General features: G+C 46.5%; 1 protein-coding gene across 1 annotated transcript; it reads right to left on the bottom strand.

Annotated features, from left to right (window-relative positions):
- Positions 1–337: 337 nt before the first annotated feature.
- Positions 338–745, bottom strand: LOC135221295 (uncharacterized). The gene has a single exon (XM_064259104.1). The coding sequence runs from the start codon at positions 743–745 to the stop codon at positions 338–340; it is 408 nt and encodes a 135-aa protein (XP_064115174.1).
- Between the last annotated feature and the right edge of the window lie 24580 nt (positions 746–25325).

Here is a 25325-nt window from a genome sequence, read left to right as displayed (position 1 = left end):
AAAACTCTCACAGCTACCTCCAGCTGCACCAGCAGACAACCCAGAACTCTCACAGCTACCTCCAGCTGCACCAGCAGACAACCCAGAACTCTCACAGCTACTCAGCTGCACCAGCAGACAACCAGAACTCTAACAGCTAACTCCAGCTGCACAGCAGACAACCAGAACTCTCACAGCTACATCCAGCTGCACTAGCAGACAACCCAGAACTCTAACAGCTAACTCCAGCTGCACCAGCAGACAACCCAGAACTCTCACAGCTAACTCCAGCTGCACTAGCAGACAACCCAGAACTCTAACAGCTAAACTCCAGCTGCACTAGCAGACAACCCGAACTCTAACAGCTACCTCCAGCTGCACCAGAAGACAACCCACGAACTCTAACAGCTACCTCCAGCTGCACCAGCAGACAACCCAGAACTCTCATAGCTACCTCCAGCTGCACCAGCAGAAAACCCAGAACTCTAACAGCTACCTCCAGCTGCACCAGCAGACAACCCAGAACTCGAACGCATAACTCCAGCTGCACCAGCAGACAACCCAGAACTCTCACAGCTACCTCCAGCTGCACCAGCAGACAACCCAGAACTCTCACAGCTAACTCCAGCTGCACCAGCAGACAACCCAGAACTCTCACAGCTACCTCCAGCTGCACCAGCAGACAACCCAAAACTCTAACAGCTAACTCCAGCTGCACCAGCAGACAACCCAAAACTCTAACAGCTAACTCCAGCTGCACCAGCATACAACCCAGAACTCAAAACTCACCAACAGCCAATTCAATCAGTAACTATCCATTTACATTTATGTCCACCTCATGCCACCCATCAATCTGTTCCTGGGCCTAAAGCAAAGTGGAATGTTTACGTCCAGTCGGGCGGGACTCCCGACTATCGGACAAGCAGTTACTGCCTAACTACCTTGTTATAAAATCTTACGACCGAGTTCCAGCTGGCGCTGAAAGTAATTCCTTATGTAAAGGACCTCAGGTTTGTATAGTTAGGAAAAATACAACTGACTTTTAAATATTTATTTTTTAAAATTTTATTTTGCAGGTACTGTGATTGGCATTAAACTCTGAAGTGCCTTCACTTTGTGCATAGGAAGCTGATATAGTATAAATGTGATAAAACACAAAAACCATGGAAGACAAAGTAGCAGCTCCCATGTTGCGTATCCCTGCAATGCTTATGCCTTCTTATAACAATGTTATGGGTAGGTATTTTTATGCTTATTTTACTGTCTTTTTAGTGTAGTAATTTGCAGGATAAAATCAATACAAAATGCTAATCAGAATGCTGATTATGAAATTGTGTGCTTCATTATTTGGGAGGAATCTTACCTACTGTTAAAGATAGCTTATATCTCCACGCTAGTAGGCAAGGAGATATAGCTATTTTCATACAACCAACTTACCTGTCAGATATATACATAGCTAAGACTCCGTCGTCCCCGACAGAAATTCAAATCTCGCGGCACACGCTGCAGGTAGGTCAGGTGATCTACAGTCCTGCCCTGGGTGGCAGGATTAGGAACCATTCCCGTTTTCTATCATATTTTCTCTGTCGCTTGGAATGTAAACAACGTTTGCAGTTCCTCCTGACTTGATTTTTGGATTTCATCGCCATCGATCTTCTGGGCCTATTCTTTTGCAGGGAAGTACTGGGTCTTTGGTTCGGCATACGCATATTAATTTGTTTGTTCCGACACGGCCATACAACCTTCGGTCCTTTTACAATAGGAAGGTACTAGCGGCAGCTGGATAGGTCGTAAGCTTTCGAACAAGGGGTTCGGTAGTTAACTGCTTGTCCGACAGAAACGCGCGCGCGCGCGACTGGTAGGTAAACAAATCATTTTGCTTCGGCCTGCTGGCGTGTGGACGTGTATCATCGCTCTCTCCTGCGCTTCATCGTCGTTGCTTTCGCATGATTGTGTTTTTCTTTTTCTATTTATCTAGTGAAACTGAATTGTAAGTACAATCATTTCATATTTATTTCCATTGAATTCAATTGTGAATTAAAGGATCTTGGTTTCACCACGCCCTCCGATTACCCGAGTGCCGGGACTGAAGGGCGTAAGTGCGGGAATTCATTTTCCCAGAAATGATCCTCGTATTGTGTATGCTCGGTGCCGAGGGCGGGGAGAGCGCTCGCTCCTCCCGAGCGTATATTTTGGTTGGAAATGTGTAGATGAAAATCGTAAGTAAGTGCTCTTTTCATTTATATTTTTTTTGACCTGTATGCTAGTTGCCGAGCGAATGCGCTCGGCACGGAAACTTATTCTGTATGGAAGTGGAATCGCAAGTACAGTATTCTTTTTCATTTTCATATATTTATTTTGATTGTAGCAATACTCATTTTGGATCAGTTTCCGAGCTTACCCGGAAATTGATCCTTTCCCTTTTTATTTGAATGAAGTGAAATCGCAAGTGCAGTTCTTTTTCATTTTCATATTTTATTGAGATTGCATTGTTTACGGGGATCAATGTTTCCGCTATTTCCCGGGAATTGATCCTTCCCTTTTATGTATGAAGTGGAATCGCAAGCGCAGTATTCTTTTTCATTTTCATATATATTTTGATTGCATCAATTCATTATGGATCAAGGTTTCCATAAACCTTGATCCATAAAGGTAAAGGAATGGATCCTTATTTACCCTTGCGCTCGTACCGAGGGCGAAAAACTGCGCTCGATCCGAGCCCTTATTCATTGTGAAGTGAATCGTAATGCAAGATTCTTTTTCATTTATTCCTTTTATTATTGATTGCATCAATATTATTTGGTTCAAGTTCCGCTCAGTCAGGGAATTGATCCTTATGCCCTTGCATTCGGGCCGATGGCACGATTGCTCTCGGGCTCTTATATTATTGTTGGGTACATGGGTGCTGTTGCGGGGGTGGGGAACGAGAACCCCCCCCCGCTCAGCTCCCACAGAATGGTCCCTTCCCCTTGGGGGGGGGGAGGTTATCGGCGTTCTTCTCCTCGCCCGATCCGTCGAGCGCGGGGGAGGGCGCTCGGTGCCCGATGTACAATTGTATTGAGGGGTCTTCACTCGTTCGGTAGAGGGCTCACCCCCCCGCGCGAGGGGACTTCCCCCCACTAATCGCTATTACTGTTATTTCCGCAGGTGCTACTGCCACGAGGGTGGACCTTGGTGAGGTATGGGCGTCCTTCCATTTGCAGGGCGTGCTAGTGTCCAGGGGCTGCGGTTCTATGTCTGGGCCTACTGCGGTCACCCATAGAGTGCTGACCACGCTCCAGGTGACGACGTCCCTCCTCACCTGGTGTACTCGCCTCACCGGGTAACAGTCTTGCCTACAGCCGCTGTGAAGTGCCGTGCGCCGTACCGAGAGGGGGGCGCGGTGCCGCCGCCCGCTCGTGGTTGCCGCGCTGCCGCGATCACACTTCCGCTGCCCTAGAGCTCGCCCCTGGACCGCCTGCCGCCGGTACCAGGATGTTGCTGGCTGCTGCTCCACTTCCTGTGTTTCCGGTGCTGCCTGCCGTACCTGCCGATTCTGGGCTGACTGTCCATTGCAGTTGCTGCGCTGGCTGTCCTGCCGTTGCTGCGCTGGCTGTCCCTGCCGTTGCTGCGCTGGCTGTTCCCTACCGATGCTGTGCTGGCTGTGCCTGCTGTTCCTGAGATGCCCATACCTGCTGATGTCGTCCTGTTCGTGGTGGTACTACCCCAGACTTTGGTCTGTCTGTACAGGTGCGTCCGGGCCCTGTGGCTTCGGCTACAGCAGCCCCGGCTCCGCCCTGGATAGCAGATCTTACGTCTGTCCTGAGGAAGCTGACGAAGAAGAGGAGGAAGGTGTCGTCGTCGTCGTCTTCATCTTCTTCTCGTCGTCGGCTGCCGCCTCTTCCCCTTCGACTTCTAAGGCTTCACAGCCAGGAGGAAGAAGAAGGTTTGCCTCCTCCCTCCTAAGAAGTCTCCCTCGGGAGCTTCTCGGGACCCGTCTCACCTCCGGTGGGACGGGAGGGTTCCTTCCGCTGGTCCTCCTGCTCCTTCGGAGCGGGGCCCGTCTCTTCTTCCGCAAGGAAGAAGGACTACGGGGGTACCAGAGGGGCGGGGTACCGGCTAACACCGGGTACTTCCTCGCCTGGTGTCAGTGGTTCTGCCACTGCATCAGGGTCCGTCTCGGCCTCTCGTTCGCGGGTAGGGTACCGAGTGTACGGTCGCCTACCAGCGACCGTGCAGCCAGGAACCAGACCTCTGAGCCCGCTCAGCGTCAGGTTCACGGCACGGGGCAGAAGATGGGGTGGACAAGCCGCTCATGCGACTCTCACCAGACCAGCTCTCACTCTCGCGGCGAACAGCTGGCTACCCGGGGACGTGACGGTCCACGACCGACCACGGGCTGAGGCTGGGAAGAGGTCCTCCCGTTCGCCGGTGCCAGCCACGGCTGGAACCAGCGACGTGACGTGCCGTGAGGACAAGCACCGGTCTCACTGTGACAGTGGAGCCTGCAGGTCGCCTGACCGTCGCTCTCACAGAGAGCGATCGGGTACGGCAACCAGCACCAGCTCTTCTGACACTCGAGATCGGGGACCGCTGTGCTCAGTCCAGCCGTTCTCCACAGCGAGACGGTTCGACCAGCCTGCAGCTCGATCGCCACCGCTGGTTGACGATCGCCCTGCAGCCCTCCAAGCCTGCTGGTTCTGCCAGCGAGCAAGAGGGAGCGTCAGGTCTGACCTCTCCCGTACCTTTAACCTCCTCGGGTTACACCGAGAGGAACGAGTATTGAGGAGTGATTGTGAGGGGTGCGCCCCTCATGACCCACCACGACGCCATACGTGCCAGGCACGGTTCTTTGGACCGGCCAGGACGTATGCGCAAGTGGATGGGGAAGACCGAGAGGGCTGTCGCTGTTCCCCCACCCTTCTTAGGAGGAAGGTTCTCGGAATATGCTCTTGTTCGAAGGGCTTAACGGTCCCACTCTGCAAGATGCTGTGACTTCCGAGATCCAGAGGAACTTTGCCGAGGTTATGGCGCTGATTCGTCAGCACAATGACCTCGGGGAAGGATCGCCGCTCCCACCAGCAGAGCCACGTCTCGGCTCGAGTCGTTTTGGGGCCCGAGAGGGAACCCAAATCGACGGTGGTCTGCCAGCGATCGGAGCTTGCCGACTGTGTTGAACCAGGTAGTCTGCTCGTCTCCGGACAAGAAGGCTCTCTCAGTTCTGGCCGGTCGAACAAGCTACTTCACCTCCTCTACTGCGACAGAGGCGTTTCTACGTGTCTTCGGACACCGTATTTGAATACCCCTTCAGTCCTCCTGAGGTTTCGACCTCGACGAGGACTGGAATGAGTCGGAGGACGGTATCGGCTCTCTCCGTCAGGTGTCGATCAGCCCCCACCCAAGACGACGTTCACAGTGGCGGCAGAAACTTACCTTACCCAGTGATGAGTTCGTAAGTCCTCCTCGGGAAAAGCTGTTTTTCCCTCACTGCGGATACGTTTTCCCAGGCTCTGAGAGGCCTCGCCGTAAGGCGATGGTTGCTCCTTTTCTTCTCCAACTGCTAGTTCCGCTGGGAAGGCCGAGCCAGTATCCAATTCCTCCCCATTCCCTCTCTCCTTACGGCTACGAGGGAAAGGGGAGGGATCCTACAGAGATTTCTCTGTAAGATTCCCACGTTAGGGGGCTGCGCTACCGGGGGGACCTTCAGGGTCCTACCTGACGTAAGCCCCGGTCATTGAGGAGGGACCTGCCCCTTTCTCGATTTCTACGGGAATCGAGAGGACCACCAGTCGATATCGTTTGACGAATCGGTGGTGGGGGTTTCGCAGAGTGCTTAGAATTCTACGGAATTTCTAGCGCACTCAGAGTGTTCGAGTTTTTTACGATCTCCAAACACTTAGGCGAGACCACGGTCCAAAGTGAGCGAGAATCCCCGATAATTGTTACACGATAATCGGGAACCTCGCTTATGCTCGAATTCCTGTAATTTCTAGCATTTGGAAGAAGACTGCTGCTGAAAGAAGAGTATCTCACAGTAGGCGCTTAACTGGAATAGAGAAGAACGGACGGGAACTTCCAGTTTGGCTTGAACTATCGTCTTCGGTATTCTGTTCACCATTGAAGCTTTCCTTTGGGAAAGACTTCTCCTTCACTCTCTTGACTAGAGAACGAAGGCGGTCGATCTCCAATCCTTATTCTCATTCCTCGAGGGAGATTTTTGATTTTAGGATGGAGGTCGTGGTACAGAACCTACAAATATACTACGTATATTACCCTCGCGACATGATTCTTTTGACAGTTGAATTGTCCGGGGGGTAGGCGCATACCGTAGTTAACTCTACGGTTTGTGACCGAGACGAATTGTATCTTAATTGAACTGCAACTCGGGGTTGCCTGCAACCTCCCAGCAGTTATCAGTTTCGATTTAGATACTTGGTATTGTCATGACAACACCAAATCAGCTTTTGTATTTACCGAAATCCGTTTCGGTTAAATATAATTGCTCGAGCGTATTCTTTATGCTCGATGGTTCTAGCCGAACGCATTCCTTCGTGGAATAATGGATTACCTGGCAACTCAGGATGACGAGTCACCGAGAGCTACTGCGTATTGAACTGCCTGATAGCGGCTCAGTATCAGCTAGGTCTCGGAGATGGGCGGTCGGTTACGTCTCTCTCTCCCCTGGTTGGATTGACTACCGAACCGTATCTCTGCCCAACAATCATGGACTTAGGTCTCTGATTAACGGGGATTCTCGCAATAATGAAGGACCATCTACTGCTGTGACGCTCGATTTCATCGCCTTCGACATTGCTGAGAATTTTCAACAGAGATATCTCTGGACTTCTTTCATCTTTCTGTTTACCGCACCGGTAACAGAAGTCTGTACTAGTCAACCGCTGCATCGCACCGCGATAATGCGAATGATTTTTGCAGACATCTGAGTTTGTCTTCAAAATATCTCGTATTCGTAGGTGTGCAATTTCATTGCTCGCCCCGAATTAACAGATATGTCAGAAGACATCGCCTACTCTCCGACCTGACAGCTCTACTTCCAAATGTTCAGCCCATGAGAAGCAGTTCTTCAGGCAGTAGTTCCCTGTCTTCATTACTGGAAAGCGCTCCGCTTTATTGCAACTACGATCCTCACGGACAGCAATGAATAGCGGTTAGCGTTCTCAGTCTTTGTAGCACAGGTTCAGAATCTTGAGAATCCTTCTCTCGGTTTCAGCTGTGAAGACGTAGGTTGCAATTTTCTGTACACCTTCGTCTTCAACGTCACATAGTGTTGTTTCTCCTTAGCCGAGAATCAACCTATACTATGAGATATCTTGCCATCAAGGACTCTCGGTCTCTAGAAGGCAATTGACTTTCGCCTGTTGGGCACATGCCTTAAGAGAGTCATCACCTTGCCTTCTGGCATCGGTGACGAACAAATTATTTGTTAGTCTCTTGGCATAACCCCTTTTAAGGCGAAGGTCCACGTGACTTGCTCGGGTGCTTGGACAACTTGCCTCCTACCGAACGCAGTCAGTAGGCAGCTGTCAGAGCGCCCAAGTCTGTTACGAACTTCGCTGTGGACTTAGTTCGGTTGTTCCATAACAATCTTTTCTTCGTCCTAACGGCTTGTCACAGTACCCATACCATCGACACCCACCATTGAGTGTCGGTGTCCTATCCACTACCGAGAACAACAACTTCGCTGGCAGACGGATAGACCAGTATGGGTACAGGACATCACCGAAGTCGAGAAGAGGGATAGTCATACGACCATTCCTTCTTTTCCTCTGAGGTAATGCATGACTTTTCCTGCGAAGTCAAGCATCCAGGGGATGGGGATTCGTGACGCTCGATTCGTACCGAATTCGTAGCGAAGACTCTGAACCTTCGGTTCTCCGACGATCGGTTTAGAGTCCTTCACAATCCCCTCCCTAATGGACTTCACCGCCTCTTCGATGCGAAGGAGATGCTGCTTTGTCCTGTGAAAGCGCGGTCTGAAGAAACTCGACATCCCAGGCTGAGTGTTGAAGACTCTTCGTCAGCACCAAGATGACCTAGAAGTACACTCCCTCGAGTTACACAAGAACTTCTCCGTGGCGCAGGTACTGAAGGCAGGGGTCTGGTACAACCAGACCACCGGCACCTCCTTCTACCTTTTGGATATTGCCCACAGGTCCTTGGATCGTTTTCTTGAGGACCCGTGGTGGCTGCTCAACACGTTGTCTAGCTAACCCAGACCCTAGCAGGCTGAACAGCATCGAGTCCTGGTGTGACTGTAAGAATAGATAAGTGAATGAGAGAGTGACTGGCTTCTCTTCCTATCTTTTCTATACCCCTCTACCTGTGGTAGAGGGATCGGTCATCACCTTGGCTGGATAAGGCCGAGATGCCGGTGAGACTACTCGACAGAGACCCCATCCTATCCCTTTCACTAGGGATGGAGCGAATATCCACCACTTCCTCCTACAAGGGGGGGGAAGTGGATGCCAACAAGAGACAAACCATAACGTTATGTTGCCTCTTGCAAATAGGAAACTTGTTCTTGTTTGCTGGTACGAAGAGATACGCTTGCCTCTCTCTTAGTACTTGGTCCAGAGGTCTGACCATTGATCCTGCGGTGACACACCCCGATCAATCGGACAGAGGCTTGGTGGATCCCTCCCTCGCTCTTACGACCAGGGAGGCATTCCAAGGTTGGGCGAACACCAGTCTGTTCACAAAAGACTCAGATTCCTCCCACCAAGAAGTGAGTCTTCCTATTGTAAAAGGACCGAAGGTTTGTATGCCGTGTCGGAACAAATGACAATTTGTCCAAAATTGCATTTTTCCTAACTATACAAACCTGAGGTCCTTTTACACATAGCCCCACCTCATGCCACCCCTCACTCTGCAGTTTTTGCTTGGGCCAAAAGCAAAAGTGATTTGTTTACCTACCAGTCGCGCGCGCGCGCCTGTCGGACAAGCAGTTAACTACCGAACCCCTTGTTCGAAAGCTTACGACCTATCCAGCTGCCGCTAGTACCTTCCTATTGTAAAAGGACCTCAGGTTTGTATAGTTAGGAAAAATGCAATTTGGACAAATTGTCATTTTAATAACTTTGGCTTCGAAAATTTCGAAGAATTGTTTACGTGTAACTACCGAACTTTTCGGTAGACACTCACATAGTTTGCAAAAGGAAAATTTTAATATTTATTCATTAATAACGTGTAGTAAATATTAAAATTAATTGAGGAAGTTCAAGCTAACTTCCTTCTTGAGGAAGTCAGAATAAATAGAATTAGTTCGCTTCCTTTCGAAGTTTTTATAGCTCTCGTACTAACGAGCAGTTTGGAGCATTAACAATACTAGTAGTGTTGTATCCTCATCTCCTTCTTACTTCACGAATCTTCAAATTCATATTGCAATTTGAAGACAAAGGAATGTAGCTCAAAATACGAGCTATTGAAAGGTAAGAAGTGATTTTAGTGTTCCCCTTTGCTCCCAGGCCTAGACCTCTTCCAAGCTCCCATGCCCAGAGGAGAAGGAAAGTCGAAAGCCTTACGGAGGTTATAGAGAACCCCACCGGTCAGGCGTCCCCTCGGCAGGTTCTGTAGCACGTCCCAGACTGCCAAGTTCGCATTGGAAAGGCGTCCTATAATAATGATGGGGTGCGCCCGATCGGCTCTGTCTCGCTCTCAGGCCTAGACCTCTTCCAAGCTCACAAACCCAGAGGAGAAGGAATGTCGAAAGCCGTAAGGAGGTTTCAGAGAATCACCTCCGGTCGGGCGTCCCCTCGGCAGGATCTGTAGTAGCGTCCCAGACTGCCAAGGATAACCGTTGGAAAGGTATCCTATAATATTGATTTCATTATCCGATTCCTCATCGGGAAAGGGGGGCGGGGAAGTTCTGACGAATTTTCGAGACCTTCTAAAGTTCTTAGAAAATCTCTAAGTAACTGGATTATATCCCGGAAAGATTTTACGGTAAGTTATATCCCTCCTTCCCCTAGATCGGATACGGAGAAGTAAGAAGTAGCTGCGAAGATCCTGGGAAAGTTACTACAGCAGATATCTTCATTGGTTGGAGTACTAAGGAGGGTCCTTCTCGGAAAGAGGACCTCTTCCTTCTGGAATCCCGTCTGCTAGAACGTCTCTGAGATCTCGGACGAGGCACCTATCAAGAGTCTTGGTGGATAAGGAGAAAGAAGTTTCATATACGAAGAATTTTCTTGAAGATGCAAGATATTATCTTTCTCGCAACAGACTTCTCAGGACCGCTTCAGAAAAAGCGTCCTGCGAGAGTGTTTCTCTTCTTCTGCTTCTCCTTCACTTATATGAGGGTGGAAAGACTCGGATCTTTCCAAGCCCTGAAAAGGCTTTGGAAGAACCTTCTTTGAACTCGAGCCAGAGCGCTTCACTGATGAAGCTCCCTCCTCGATCAAGAAGGTGAAGTTGTGTCGACGTCCCCCTATATGGACGTAGCGGATCGTACTCCTACGAGGTCTCCCTCCCCTCCCATTGAAGAGGGCGCGGGAGAAGCTTCTAAGAGTATCCTACTGGCTGTTTCAAGAGAAGCTAGCCTCCTTGGTAGGAGTTATGGCTAGACATCCTCCTGGTAAGAAGGACGTTTCTTTTCTCTTCCGATCAAGAAGTCTCGTCCTCTCTCTCCTGCCACAAACGAGGCGTCTTTCAGACAAGAAGCTTCGTCTTCTAAAACAAGTAGAGGAAGATTTTCGGTCTAGTTCGAGAGCGAGAGAGGCATATACCAGACAAGATGTCGCACAGAAGACGCCAGCTAAACGTGAGGCGTCTTCCAGGCGCGAGGCGTCATACAGAGGCGTGGAATCAGCCAGACGCGAGACTCTAGCCAGGACTTATTCCGGACGTGAAGCGTCATCGAAGCACGAGGCGCCAGCCAAGTTTTTGGCGCCAGCCAGGACGCCAGTTGAGTGCGAGACGTCTTCCAGGCGCGAGGCGTCTTCCAGATGTGAGCAGTCAGCCAAGCGCGAAGCGTCAGCCAGACACTCGGCGGACGAGAGGCGTCATACAGGCGCGCGGCGTCTTCCAGATGGAGGAGCCAAGGCTCCAACTAAGCGTCAGCCAGACGCCAGGCGCCAGGATCTCAAGCTTCTTTGTGTTTGGAGATAGATTTCACAAAGGCTCTCCTATTTTGAGATTTGTAACAAGATCAGTTGGTTTTCCTGACAGGGAACACAAGAGGTCGCACAGGCGACCATAGCCCATGTCAGGAGGGACTGTGACTGTGGGAGTTTTCTAACTAGAACAATCTTCTTATGACAGGGAATTAATGTTCGACCCTAAGCGACTTCATCTCTGTCATGAGGGTTTTTGTTTCGGAGAAATAGTCCCTCTCTTTGTGAAGAGAGACTCTCTCCTTAGGTGACTCCCTCTCTTCTACCAACATTTGGTAACAAGAGATGGAAGACATAATAGACTAGGGAGTCAAGGAGGGTGCAAGTCTTTCAGACTACAAGACCTTAGCAACCCGTTTCATTACAGCTTTATGTCATGTAATAGGAAACTGGAATGATTCTCTTCGATCCTTGCTTCTTGTTAGGATCTCCTTCGTCTAACACTAAATTGTATTACAAAAGATAGAAATTTTTCCATTCTCCCTCGGCCTCGGAGGAAAGAAAGAATGTAAAGAAAATCATCCTTTAGACTACGGTATGGTCAAGTCATATGCACCACACCGAAGTAGACTACAGTTTCTTAACATCCTTACATAGGTTTCCTAGATTAATGATGTTTACCTGAAATGGTGCAGCTTATAAAGGATTCTATACGGCAGAGCACGATATGAGATAATTATCTCATGCTTTTTAGAAACGCATGAAGACAGCATAATCTTTTTAGAATCGAATTTTGCTCAGGAGAAGATGGATGAGTTCGATGGGAAACATCCTTTTCGTGTCAGAAGGATGTCCCTGGATGGACTATAATACGTTTTAATAGCTCCATCCCGGCGCAAGCCAGAAGCGTAAGATTCACCTAACAGGATCTTTTCTCGATTTAGCGAATTATTAACCTATAAGTCCATCAGTCTCTATCTTATCTCTAAGAACATCGAGAATTTCTCTTTTTACTCCACTGTTCCCGTTTATAAATAGAAGCTATGGAGAACAAGAACACGGAACGAAACGATATCAAGAGGTTCCAGGTATCAGTTTGCACTTCCGAGACACCTTCTGATCAACGATAACTGTTAAACATCAGTATAACATTTATTGGAAGAGTTGTGAAGTCTGAGAGAACCTTCTTTATAGATCTCTTCGCGAGGTGTAATAAGGACTTTCTTCCTACAAACTGCTGCCTATTCTCGAACAAAAGGTAACAATACTCCATCTTTACTGTTAATGGGGAATAAACTTTAGTCTTTCTTTCCCCTAGTTATATATATTGTTTAACAGATATTAAGATAAATGGGCGTCAAAGGAAGAAGATGAATGCCTCATTTTGGCCATAGAGAGGTTGGATTCACAGAGGCCACGTTATTCTCTCAGCATGGGTCGGAAGGGTTTTTCTAAGAGATTAGAGATTTTATCGGAATCTATTATAAATAATGGACCTGAAAAACCTATCCAATCTGAGTCTGTCTGCGTGCAGACTGACCAGAAGTAAACATGAATGAGAGGATTTTCAAGAGAAGCTTGATAATTCCTTCAAACAGGCTAAAGACATAGAGTGGCTGAAGATCGTGCTAAATGGAAGGGGGGGAAAAACTGTCCTCTTCCGATACCTCTGTGAACCACATAGTGGGTTTCTTCCCTTTCAGGGGGAAGTATCACCTTTGATTTATTTTCTGCTTTCAATGAATACAGTAAAATGATATACTCTGTCTCGACAAAGAGTAGTAGAGATAGCAGAGAATTAAGATCTCGGGATCTTATACAATACCTCTATACGATAAAGGTAGGAGATCTTATACTTAGAATGGGATCTTATTTTGGGCCTCAGATTCCGTGTTCTGACAAGATGGAACTGCTCCTCATAAAAAATTTCTGGAAAATTTTAGGAGAGAATTCTTGGTTTTCTCTTGCCCTAAACTGCCAAGAAAATATTGAAGTTTTTTGAGCATTGGAATCTCGCATCTTATTCAGTGGAGACTTGGCAACGATTTTTTATCAGCATATGTCTGTTAAAATAAATTTAACCCTCTATTCCTGACTCAACGATTTCGGAGAGAAGTTTCGTTGTCCAGACAGGATACTTATGTTTTCTTCTACGAAAGAAGAAATGGTTAAAACATTTTTCCTACAGAGTCTTTTGAATACGAGGAGGACTCGAAATAGATCCCAGAAGACATTGAGAGAGATACATTAGAGCTAGAAATCAGGGGTCCTCCCAATTTCAGCTCGGAGTTACCTTCGGCTTCCAGGCTCCTTCCCTTCCTTAGAGCAAGTTTGGGAAGATTCGGCAACGAGAAACCTCATCATCATTTCAGAAGAGATCTCGTTAGCAAAGGAAATAATCACGAAGGATCCTCATCGGATAAAGACTCTTATCTCTCGCACTGTTAGATTCCTATCGTCTACTAGATGTAGCTGGATACAATCACCTCCCATTGCCGGAGAGACCTAAAGCTCAAAGTGGAAGAATTTCTTCCATTCTTCTCCTGTCCTGATGAACCATTGTGATTCTTCAGGACTTTCAGACAATGTAACGCAAGCCAGACGCCAAGTGCCGTAATGTCATTGTCTGATGAAGAGACAGAGCGGGCCTCCAACCTGGCGCATATGCGCTAGAGGCGAACAAATCGGACAGATAAGAATGTCCGATGTGTACATCGCCAGGCAACCTCGAGACTCTACCAAGCTAGAAGCTCAAGCAAGTGGGAGGGATCCAGCCAGGCTCCAGATGCTAAAGAGCCAACTGGAACCAGGAGCGAGGAGGTCAGCCAGACATCAGGCAAACTCGAAACGCCAACAGGTGCAAGGCACCGGCCAGGCGCAAGGCGCTAGCCAAGCGCGAGGAGCCAACCAGGCGTGAGGCGCCAGCTAGGTGCGAAGCTCAAGCCAGGCGCGAGGCGCCAGACAGGTGCGAATCTCCAGCTAAGGCGCGAGGCGTCAACCAGCTGAGAGGCGCCAGTCAAGCGAGAGGTACCAGACAAGCGCTAGGCTCCAACCAAGAGCGAAGCACCAGCCAGGCGCGAGGTTCCTGCCAGGCTTCAGACGGGAGAGATCCATTTCAAGAAAGCCCTGGTCTTCTTTGAAACATGGAGATCTCCTAAGCACTTCATAGTGACTTGATTCCTTCAAAACAGCTGAGAATTAAAAGCGCAGGAAGTGCGCGCTTTTGCAAATTCTTGTTCTTTACATAACAATATGTCATAGAAGACATATTAGCTGTGTTGTACGGTAGAGGCAACTCTGTGTTGACTTCTCATTACACAAAGGATGTCAAGTTAACCTACGAGAGATCCTTCTCTTTTGGTTTATACGTTTCTGCGGATACGTTACTGGGATAAGGAGCCGACACTGATCCTAACTTTGAGTTAAAGTTATTTAACTTAGTGAAATTATTGGGGTTTTGAAAGGAGTGTGGGAATAACTCTTTTCAATTTGAGCGCGAACCCTCGTGTTAGGATCATGGTGATCAGGATCGGTGTTGCGCTCCTTAGTTATGCCAATAGGCATAGGTGTATTGTCATATAAGTGGATTAGCACCCATTGACAAGTACCTTTTAGGCTCTGCCGAGTAAGTGGATAAGACCCCATCGGCAGACCCACAAGAACTCTTGGCCACAGATCACATATCTCGCTAAAGTTTCTTGAGGTGATGCAGACTCCTTGGCAACAGCCATATGAAGTCTACCACCTATCAGATAGGAACCAAGGTTTATTTATACCTACAACATATGTTGTTTACCTGTCTATTCCATGTTAGCTGTCTCTTACCCTCCACCAAAGGGTGTCAATCAGCTATGCATATATCTGACAGGTAAGTTGATTGTATGAAAAATGATATTGTTATGATACATAAAGTTTCATACATAACTTACCTGGCAGAATATATACGATTAATGGCCCACCCAGCCTCCCCGCAGGAGAGAGGTGGAAGAGAGAAAATATGATAGAAAACGGGAATGGTTCCTAATCCTGCCACCCAGGGCAGGACGGTAGATCACCTGACCTACCTGCAGCGTGTGCCGTGAGATTTGAATATCTGTCGGGGACGACGGAGTCTTAGCTATGTATATATCTGCCAGGTAAGTATGTATGAAACTTTATTGATCATAACAATATCATTTTAATTGTAGGTAATTATTCAGATTATAAATTTCATTATGAAAATTTATCTTCTTTTACATCAGTATATCAGGTTAGAAAAATTCTTTTTACAGCAACTGAGGATGGGAAACAAGCACCAAAGAGAGTGAGAGTGTTTTGTGGTGTGTGTGAAAAAATTAGATATTATTCCATCCAGGGGGGTGTGACACGAATTGGAGGAGTCATAGCTTGTGAGCTTGCCGACACTTTTATCAGAAGTTTAAAAGACAGCCATGTATTTTGACATGCACAGAGGGTGGAGGGTAAGTAATGCATCTCTCTTGCTGAGGTTATTTCAGAAGATAAAACAGGTTTTGTCATTTTTATGCAAATTTTGTCATTTTTATGCAAATGTTATATCATTTCATGAAGTAATTACAGGGTTTTATTTTCAGATGCCTTGACTTGAATGATAACTCAAGAAATAGGTGTCGTGCATGTTGGATAGGACACATTCTGAGTCGTTGCCCTGTTCCACCTGAAATGTATCATAATTTGATAAGCCATTTGCCAAAGCCAATTCAGGTGAGGTTTTTTAAAGCTTATGCATTATTAGAAATCTATTATTGCAGTGGGTTTTGACATGCCATGTGCAAATGAACCATGATAAATTGCTGTTGATGGGGTCTTGAGTGAACCAAGCAATGTATTGAGAACCACAGGGTAGTGTTCTTGGTCCACTGATATTTTTGGTGTGTGCAAGTGATATGGTTGTTGTCTTGGAAACAAGATTGTTCAATGTGCCAATGATGCAACACTTGTAGGTTTAGTAGTCTCCACTTATGAGAAATGAAGCTGCCCTCGGCCTCAGTCAGGACATAGGCCGGCTCAGGGAATGATGTAGTTGATGGGTGATGAAGCTGAACTCAAGTAAAACTAAAACACTGTTGATTAGTTGATCTTGCACAGATTTCCCACCCCATCCTTCCCTTCAGGTAGATGGAACTTTGCTGAATGAGTCTGAAGCTTTAACTATTCTAGCTGTAACTTTTGACTTACATCTTACTTTTGAGAATCATCTAATGAAAGTTCCAGCAACTGTTGTATGAAGTTATGTATATATTGTATGTAAGGCCTCTATCTTATAAGTGATAAAATCATTGCAACCTGTTTTACATCATTTGTGCTTCCTTTACTAGAATACTGTGCTCCAGTGTGGATGTCTGCTTCTGCCGAAGAAGGATCTCTTTTATATAGAGTGTTTGTTCATATGCAATACAAACCTTCAGTCTTAACCAGAGGATAATCGTTTAGTGCCAGCAGGAAACCAGTTAAAAACAATCAAAGATTGTAATGCAAGGAATATTGTGGCATGTGGCAACTCATGGCGTATATGAGATGGAGGCTGGTCACTGACGACGCTTGGAACATCGTGACGCACCAGTCTTTCTTCAACTGCCTTTAAGAGTGGCCCTTCGCTTTGCTCTCCTCCCCCCAAAATCTTTTTTTTTTTTTTTTTTTTTTTTTTTCTTATCATTATAAACCTAAGCCTGTGGTTTGTTTCATATTTATCCAGCCCAGAAGTCCTGTCACTTCAGCGTATTTATACAGCCTTCCAGATTCTCGTGTTCACAATTCCTCTGGGACAAGTGCAAATTGCAGTAGATGTGCTTCACCCTATTCTTTCTGCTTCGTCATTGGCTGTTTTATATACTAGTATTTGTATATGCTGGTCCGTCTTTCTCGGGGATATTTGCCCCGCTTCAGGGAGAGAGGGGCCAGCTACATTTTGGTATGCTCTTTGATGCTGTGATGAAAGTTTGGAGACCAGTCATTCCTATCGACAGTGTCCCTTTCTAGCCTCAGCATCAGAACCCCTTCTTCATGCTGGCCTGCAGGACTGTCATCATGGGGGGGTACCAATCTTACAGACGAATTTTCCAATGTGGCTTTGCCTGTTTCTCTCGGCTCTCGTCTCCTCGGTTTCATCATCAGATGATGTTCAACTTGGTACTCCTTTTTGTCATATGAAATAAAATTGTTGTAAAATTTTGTTTGAATATGTTTTCCACTTACAAGCATTGTTTTTCTTTCTCGTAAGAGTAGTCCACTGTGTGACATCATGGCTTCTCCTTATGATGACATAGTTTTGATCGACACTGCATTCAAGAGAAGGGCTACCCATCTGGTACCTTCAGCGTTGTGTGTTCCTACGATATACAAACCCTCGGTCCTTTACATTAGGAATTACTTTACGGCGAAGCTGGAACATGGCCGTTAAATTCTTGAACAAGGTTGTTAGGCAGTAACTACCCTCTGGTAGGCCCGGATATAGTAAACACTGCCCTGTGCTTTCGGCTGTCTTCCATTGAAGATGTATATTGCAATACACCACCTGAACACCTGATTGTTCCGACAACACTTTATACAAATCATTGGTCCTTTACATAAGGAATTACTATTCATCGCCAGCTGGACAGGTCGTAAGATTGTTCCGACACGTAATACAAACCCTCGGTCCTTTACATAAGGAATTACTATTCAGTACCAGCTGGACCAGTCGTAAGATTTACTAACAAGGTAGTTCGGCAGTAACTGCTTGTCCGATGGTCGGGAGTCCTGCCCGACTGGAGGTAAACATACCACTTTGCTTTCGACCGCCGTCAGGTGAAGACGTGTGCTCCCCTCTCTGCCCGCCTGTCGTTAGATTGTTGTCAAAGCTGCTTACTTTTCTACCTGTTTCTATGGAATACTAGTGTGAATAAGTTTGTAAGTACTCTTATTATTATATTTGTTCATTACAGGCCGCCCTTGGTTAGCGGCAGGGGTTCCGTTCCTGGCTGCTGGCGCTAAGTGATTTTCGATGCTAAATGATTTTAAAGCCTACGGCCGCTGCACACCTCCTTTCAAAATTCTAGACCAGTTAGCAGCGCCATATACCAGTCAAACGGCGCCTTAATCCCGCTATGGTGCGATAAGTAAAATTATATTCATACAGTATAGATCTATAGAATTTACTGTACAGTACATTATAGTATTATAAATACAGTGGTACCTCAACATACGAAATGCTCAACTTACAAAAAACTCGAGATACGAAAGCAAGTACGAAGATTTTTTGGGCTCTACATACGAAAATAGTTCAAGTTACGAAAGGTTGTTGCTGTAAAGTCCCGAGATTCGCCCGGACCACCGAGAACAATTTTAAAACTCGCGCGCCGCCAACTGAGTAAACTCGCCACCATCCTCCTGCTCTCCCATTGGTTCCTGATGCTAGTCACCCCATAAGATCCTGCTCTCCTATTGGTCAGCATCTACCCCTTGTGCTCTATGTATTCTATTGGTAAAAGGATGCTGTAAATTGAAAAACTTATTCATGCAATACATTTAATAAAAAAAAACATTAGGTAAAGATAGAATAAAGAATAGAAATGAATGGTTATTATACTGTTTGGTAGTTAAAATAGTTGAAGAGAGGTAATGAAAATTTGATTATTGGCGATCGTTTGGTACTCGTAAGTGCTGAAACGTAAAACAAGAAAAGTTTGGAAAGCTTTTTTTTTTTGTTTTTTTGTTTGATTGTTTATTGATAGTTAATGGTTTACTTAAAAATTAATTTATTTGAAATGAGTGGATACAATACATTCAATATAAAAAATTGTGAATTAGATATCATAAAATATAAAATAAATCAGACTGTTATCATCAAAGCCAACAAATACGTATTTTATAGAATTCTTCTGTTTTAATATTACGTATATGTTTCATTATAGCTGTCAGTGACTCGGTATCTCCATTAGGTAAAGATAGAATAAAGAATAGAAATGAATGGTTATTACGTATACTGTTAGGTAGTTTCATTAGTTGAAGAGAGATAATGAAAATTTATGGCTTAGTTTGTGCTAGGAAAAATGATTGTTTGGCGATTGTTCAGTACTCGTAAGTGCTGAATGTAAACAAACGGTTGGAAGGTTTTTTGTTTGTTTGTGTATTATAGTTAATGATTAATTAATAATTATTTGAAATGAGTACATACTGATTATTTATACATTTTATTGGCATATTCTAAGCTTTTAGCTTCTTAGGTTTAGATGTCAGAATCATAGACTAGGCTACAGTAGCAACTGCTAACATAGGCTAGGCTTATTGCTAAGGGACATATGCTAAAGTCCTAATATATGCAGTAAAACTGAGTTGAACATTACATGCATTTGAATAGTACTTAAGTATGTACAGTATTTTGCCTTTTTGGAGTCATATTTCTTCCGTCGGATCGGTGTCGTAACCCTAGAACATGTGTTGTTAAGCCTGGAAATAAAATACTTTGGGGTTGTGTTTTTTTGTAGGGCTTGGAACAGATTAGGCCTTTTACGTGTAAAATGCGGTTCAAGATACGAAAAGCTCATGATACGAAGGCCACCTCGGAATGGATTAATTTCGTATGTTGAGTACCACTGTACTGTAAAGTGAAAAAAGCCTAGCTTTAATCCTTTGGGTGTCTAGAGTTTGTAAAGATATAATAAGGTTTTATTACAGTGTACAGGTAGTACCAAACAATTACATTAGCTGCCGCTTTCTTACCTGGCAGTCGAAAATTCAAATTCCTGGCGGCTGTAGTGCCATTGTTCGTGTAGGTGATACAGATCCCGCCCACTTTCGGCAATACCTGGTACTGCTGAGCTTAAGACTTCAATTCGTTTTCTGCCGGCCATGGAGTAACACCGGTGGTTTTGTGTTGCAGTCGTTTGCTTCATCAGTTAGCTGCCTAGTTATTAACGCTTTATTACGAAGATGTCTGATGCTTGTTCTTCTTCAGTTAGGTTTTGCAGCAGTGGTTGCAAAACTAGATTAGCTAAACTATGTTACGATCCGCACTCCATATGTGTTAAATGTAGGGTCAGTGCTGTAGCAAGGAATTAACTTGTGATGAGTGCCGTAGTTTAGATGAACAAGGTTGGAAGACTTTTCAAGCTCATTTGGATAAGATGGACAAAGATAGGAAAAGGAAAGCAGCTCTTAGAGCGGGTAGTAAAACTAGAGTAGAGACAACTCCCATGCCTTCAGAGGCAAACAAACCGTCACTATCTTCTCCACGTTTTATCGAATATTTCACCTATTGATAGTCCTCCAACTTCAGTACCAATTACTCCAGACCGGGTATCCCATGTTTCCGATCCCAACACCATTTCCTTGTTAGAGTCCAAGATGGACAAGAAATTTGAGTTCTTGGCAAAATCCGTTATGGATTTGGGTATGTCGTTTCGTGCATTCGTAGAGAAGTCAAGTGAAAAGGCCAGTGTTAGGCCAAGTATCAGTGTCGTGTTCTGAGGAGGCAGCTGTCCGTTCCCCCTGTTCTCCTAGACGAAGGTTACTGTCATACTCCCCAGCTCCTGGGAGAAGACATATCGGAGGTCGAAGGGAGACTGGGGGAGTTTGCCCACGGTCAGTCGCTGACTCCGTCAATGTAGTCGACTCACGAGTGTCCAGAAAATGCCACTGGAAAGGCGTGGTAATCAGTGCGGCGGCAGTTGTCGTCTGACCTCAGAAGTGCAGTCGCCTGTGTCGAGGCAAAAGGTGTGGTGTGAATTAGTGTCGCGTCCGTTGAAGAGACATGCCCAGCGTACGAGAGGGATGTCGCCACCTGTTAAGAAATCCAAGGAGCACTGGAGTCCACAACCTTCCTGCAGTTTCGCACTGGACCAGTTTTTCCGGGAAGGTCATCAGTCCTCTTCAGATAGCGTAACTTTGGATGGAGTCAGACGCTCACGTGCGTCACAGTGCTCGCGCGCTTGCGAGACTGCCTTGCCTCGTTGTGTATCGTTAGGAGTTCATTCGCCTCGAGGAGCTTCGACTCGTTCGTCCCATTCGTCTCGAGCTGTTTCGACTCGTTCGCCTCATTCGTCTCGAACTGCTTTGACTCGCTTGCCTCATACGTCTCGAGCTGTTTCGACTCGTGTGCCTCATTCGCCTCGAGCTGCTTCGACTCGTTCGCCTCATATGTCTCGAGCTGTTTCGACTCGTGCGCCTCATTGGCCTCGAGATGCTTCGAGCCGTACGACAGCCACGACTTCGTCTTCGCCTAAGGATGATGCGAAGCCCAAACCCTTGCTAGAGGATTCCGCTTTGGGTCCCTTTAAACATCAACTTCAAGAATTGATGGTCTTTTTAAGGAAGACAATGAGCCAGACAGAAGAGGAAGACGGGGTATCGGCCGTTCTGTCGGAAGAGGAAACTCAAGACCAGGATGCGGAGTCCTCCTCTGCTTATTCTAGTCTGCTTAAGGTTTCTTTTACAGACTTATCCTGGATTGTTTTGAACCTGCTTTGCCTTCTTCACCTCTGTCGATGTTTGTGAAGGATAGGAGATCAGCGCCTTCGGGGTTACCGAAACTAGTTCTTTCTCAGTCCTTGAAGAAAGCACTGAAGGAAGTAGAAGAGTGGCTTGCTAAGAAGAGGGAGTCAGGCAAGTCTTCGTTCGCTTTTCCTCCATTGAAGCTGCAGAATAAAACCTACAGGTTTTATGCGACAGAAGTTCCTTTTTTGGGAGTTTCTGCCTCCTGCCAAGGAGACTTCTCCGGTCTTGTGGACTCAAACAGAAGAGCAGCGTTCTCGGCTGTGAAAGTGTTGTTCTCTTCATCCGAGTTGGATCACCTGGTGAAGAACTTATACAAGTTGATCGAAGTCTTCAGTTTTCTGGATTGGACTATTGCAGCATTAGCCAGAAAAATTGAAGATTGCCAGTCTCTAGATGAGGATTTTTCTGCCGACTGGCTCAATGTGTTGTCCTGTGCGGACAGGGCAGTGAGAGACGGTTCAGGGGAATTGGCCGCCCTATTCACTATGGGAGTACTAAAGAAGAGAGAACGGTGGTGCTCCTTCACATCTCAAGGAGTAACCATGAACCAAAAATCGGCTTTGTTGTTCTCCCCCCTAAGTAAATCTCACCTGTTTCCAGAAGAAACCATTAAGCATGTGCTGTTGGACCTCGAGAAAAAGTCCACCAATGATCTTTTTCATTCAGCGAGAAGACCTAAGGAACCTCCAGTGACAGGAGCCAAAGCTTCTCTACAAAAACATCCCTTTCGAGGAGGTAAAGCGAGGTGGCAGCAGAGACCAAGAACAAATCTACGAACCACCTCCAAGTCTACCAAGAAACCTTCCTTTAAGACAGAGAAATGATCGAAGGTCCTTCACACACCCTATGGGGGCAAGACTCCACGACTACTGGGAAGGAATGGAGTTGAAGAGGAGCAGAACGTGGGTAATTCAGGTGCTTCGAGAGGGCTATGTGATCCCTTTTACGCAGGATCCACCACTGTACAATACACCTGTCTGTTTGACAGCATACTCGACAGGATCAACAAGAGCTTTGGCTTTAGCCAAAGAAGTAGAAGGGCTCATCAACAAAGAGGCCATAGAGGAAGTAACAGACACGAACTCCCCAGGGTTTTACAACAGGCTCTTCGTAGTCCCCTAGGCATTCAGGGGATGGAGACCTGTGTTGGACGTAAGCACTCTCAGTGAACCTCTTTGTCTGGAAGACGAAGTTCCGAATGGAAAACCAGTCGATCGGTAATGTCAGCCATCCAACCGGGCGACTGGATGGTATCTCTCGACATGAAGGATGCATACTTCCATGTCCCCATCCATCAGGACTCCAGGAAGTTCCTGAGATTCGTCTTTAAGAAGAGAGTCTTCCAGTTCAGAGCCCTCTGCTTCGGTCTGTCAACCGCCCTTCAAGTATTTACTCGGATTCTCGCTCCTCTGGGAAAGTGGCTGCATTTGATGGGGATCAACACAGTTTTTTTACTTAGACGACTGGCTCCTGAGAGCCAGATCCAGGCGTCAGTGTGTGAAGGACTTGGAGAAGACACTTACGTTGACACAACAATTGGGTATCATAGTAAACACGGAGAAGTCCCAATTGATTCCAACTCAGAGGATTCTCTATTTAGGGATGATACTAGACTCTTTAGCTTTTCAGGTTTTCTCTCCCCAAAGTGGATAGAGTCCTGCCTGTCAACAGTCCAGCAATTTCTGGTTCGCCTGTCCTGCTCAGCGCAGGTTAGGACGCCTACACATGAGGCCGCTTCAGTTCTTCCTGAAAGCAAATTGGTCTCGGAAGACACAGTCGGACTCACTAGTTATCCCCCTGATGGAAGAGATAAAGATGGATCTTCGTTGGTGGCTTTCAAGGGAAAGATTACAAGAAGGAATCTCCCTAGTTGTGGCGAACCCTAACCTGCAGTTCTTCTCAGATGCCTCAGACAGCAGATGGGGAGCCCTCCTTGGAGACAAGAGGGTGTCAGGTCTGTGGACAGAACGAGAAAAGACCTTGCACATCAATGGGAAGGAATTGAAGGCCATCCTCTTAGGGCTTCAAGCGTTCAACCACTTAGTCACCGGAAGAAACGTGCGGTCTACTCGGACAACACCACAGCGTTGTCATGTACGGAAGCAGGGAGGGACCCACTCATTCTCTCTCAACAAGATAGCCGAAGATCTCCTCACCTGGACGAAGGAGAAGAGGATCACCCTTTTTCCAAGATTCGTGCAAGGGAGAATGAACGTACTTGCAGACGAACTGAGTCGGGTAAATCAGATGTTACCAACAGAATGGATTCTGAACGAGAGTGTGTGTCAGGACCTGTGGAAGCTTTGGGGAAGACCATCAATAGATCTGTTCGCCACATCGAGGAACAATCGCCTTCCCATTTTCTGTTCTCCGATTCCAGAACCACTAGCATGGAGAACAGATGCGATGCTGCTAGATTGGACAGGACTGAATGTTTACGCTTTTCCTCCTTTCGGGATGATAAGAGAGGTCTTAATTAAACAAGCTTCAATCACTCCAGAATGTGACAATAACCCTAGTGACACCATTCTGGCCCAGGAAAGAGTGGTTCCCGGACCTTCTCAATCTGCTGGTTGATTTTCCCAGACTACTTCCACAAAATCCATCGCTTCTCAGACAACCCCATTTCAACCGATATCACTAAGGGTTGTCCGCTCTGGCCCTGACAGGATTCAAACTGTCAGGAACCTGGTCAGAGCAAAAGGGTTTTCACGAAGGGCGTCAGAGGCTATTGCTAGCTGCAGAAGCTCTTCTGCCAAGCTCTACCATTCCAAGTGGAGGGTTTTTAGGTCATGGTGCAGATGACATAGCATCTCTTCTTCTGAGACATCTATAACAGAAATTGCAGAATTTTTGTTATTTCTGAGGGACACCAAGAAGTTGGCCACTTCAACTATTAAAGGATATAGGGCCATGCTTTCATCGGTGTTCAAGCATAGAGGCCTTAACATTTCATCAAATCAGGACATCAGTGACCTGATCAGATACTTTAGTTCCTCCAAGATTTTCAAGCCTGAAGAAGTGGAATGGAACTTGGATGTAGTTTTAAGGTGGCTCAACGGCCCCCAATTCGAACCATTGAATTCTGCAACCTTGAGGGACGTAAACTAGGAAGACACTATTTCTAGTCGCCTTTAGCCACAGCGGGAAGAGTAAGCGAGTTGCAGGCGATGAGTAAGGAAGTGGGTTTCGCCCAGGGCAATGCAGTTTGCTCTTACGTAACAGATTTTCTCGCTAAAAATGATGATCCTTCGAATCCTTGGCCTCGTTCTTTCAAGATAAAGAACCTAACGGACTTAGTCGGGTCGGAAGATGAGGCGTACATTGTGTCCGGTCAGAGCCATCAGACACTACCTGACTAGGACAGAAACGGTGAGAGGAGAGGAGAGCCGACTCTGGTGCGCGGTGAAAGACCCGTCTCGGCCTCTTTCAAAGAATGCAGTGTCCTTTTTCCTGAGGAGTTTGATCCGAGAAGCGCATGCCCAAAATCAGGAACATGCTCTTAGGGTGTGCTGAAAGTGAAGACGCATGAAATCCGTGCAGTAGCAACATCATTGGCTTTCAGACAGAATATGTCTCTATCTTCCATTATGCAAACTACGTTTGGTTCCGATACGTATACAAACCCTCGTCCTTTTAACAATAGGAAAGTAGCTAGCGGCAGCTGGAACGGTCGTAAGCTTCGAACAAGGGGAGAACGGTAGTTAACTGCTTGTCCGATCGTCGCGCGCCGCGCGACTGGGAGGTAAACAAATCACTTTTGCTTTCGGCCGTGTGTGGGAAGGACGTGTTCGCCATCGCTCT

Source organism: Macrobrachium nipponense, chromosome 2 (genome assembly GCF_015104395.2).
Source record: "Macrobrachium nipponense isolate FS-2020 chromosome 2, ASM1510439v2, whole genome shotgun sequence".
In the NCBI taxonomy this organism is placed as follows: Eukaryota; Metazoa; Arthropoda; class Malacostraca; order Decapoda; family Palaemonidae; genus Macrobrachium; species Macrobrachium nipponense.
Note: the sequence above shows the minus strand (reverse complement) of the source record. Positions and strands in the feature narration are given on the sequence as shown.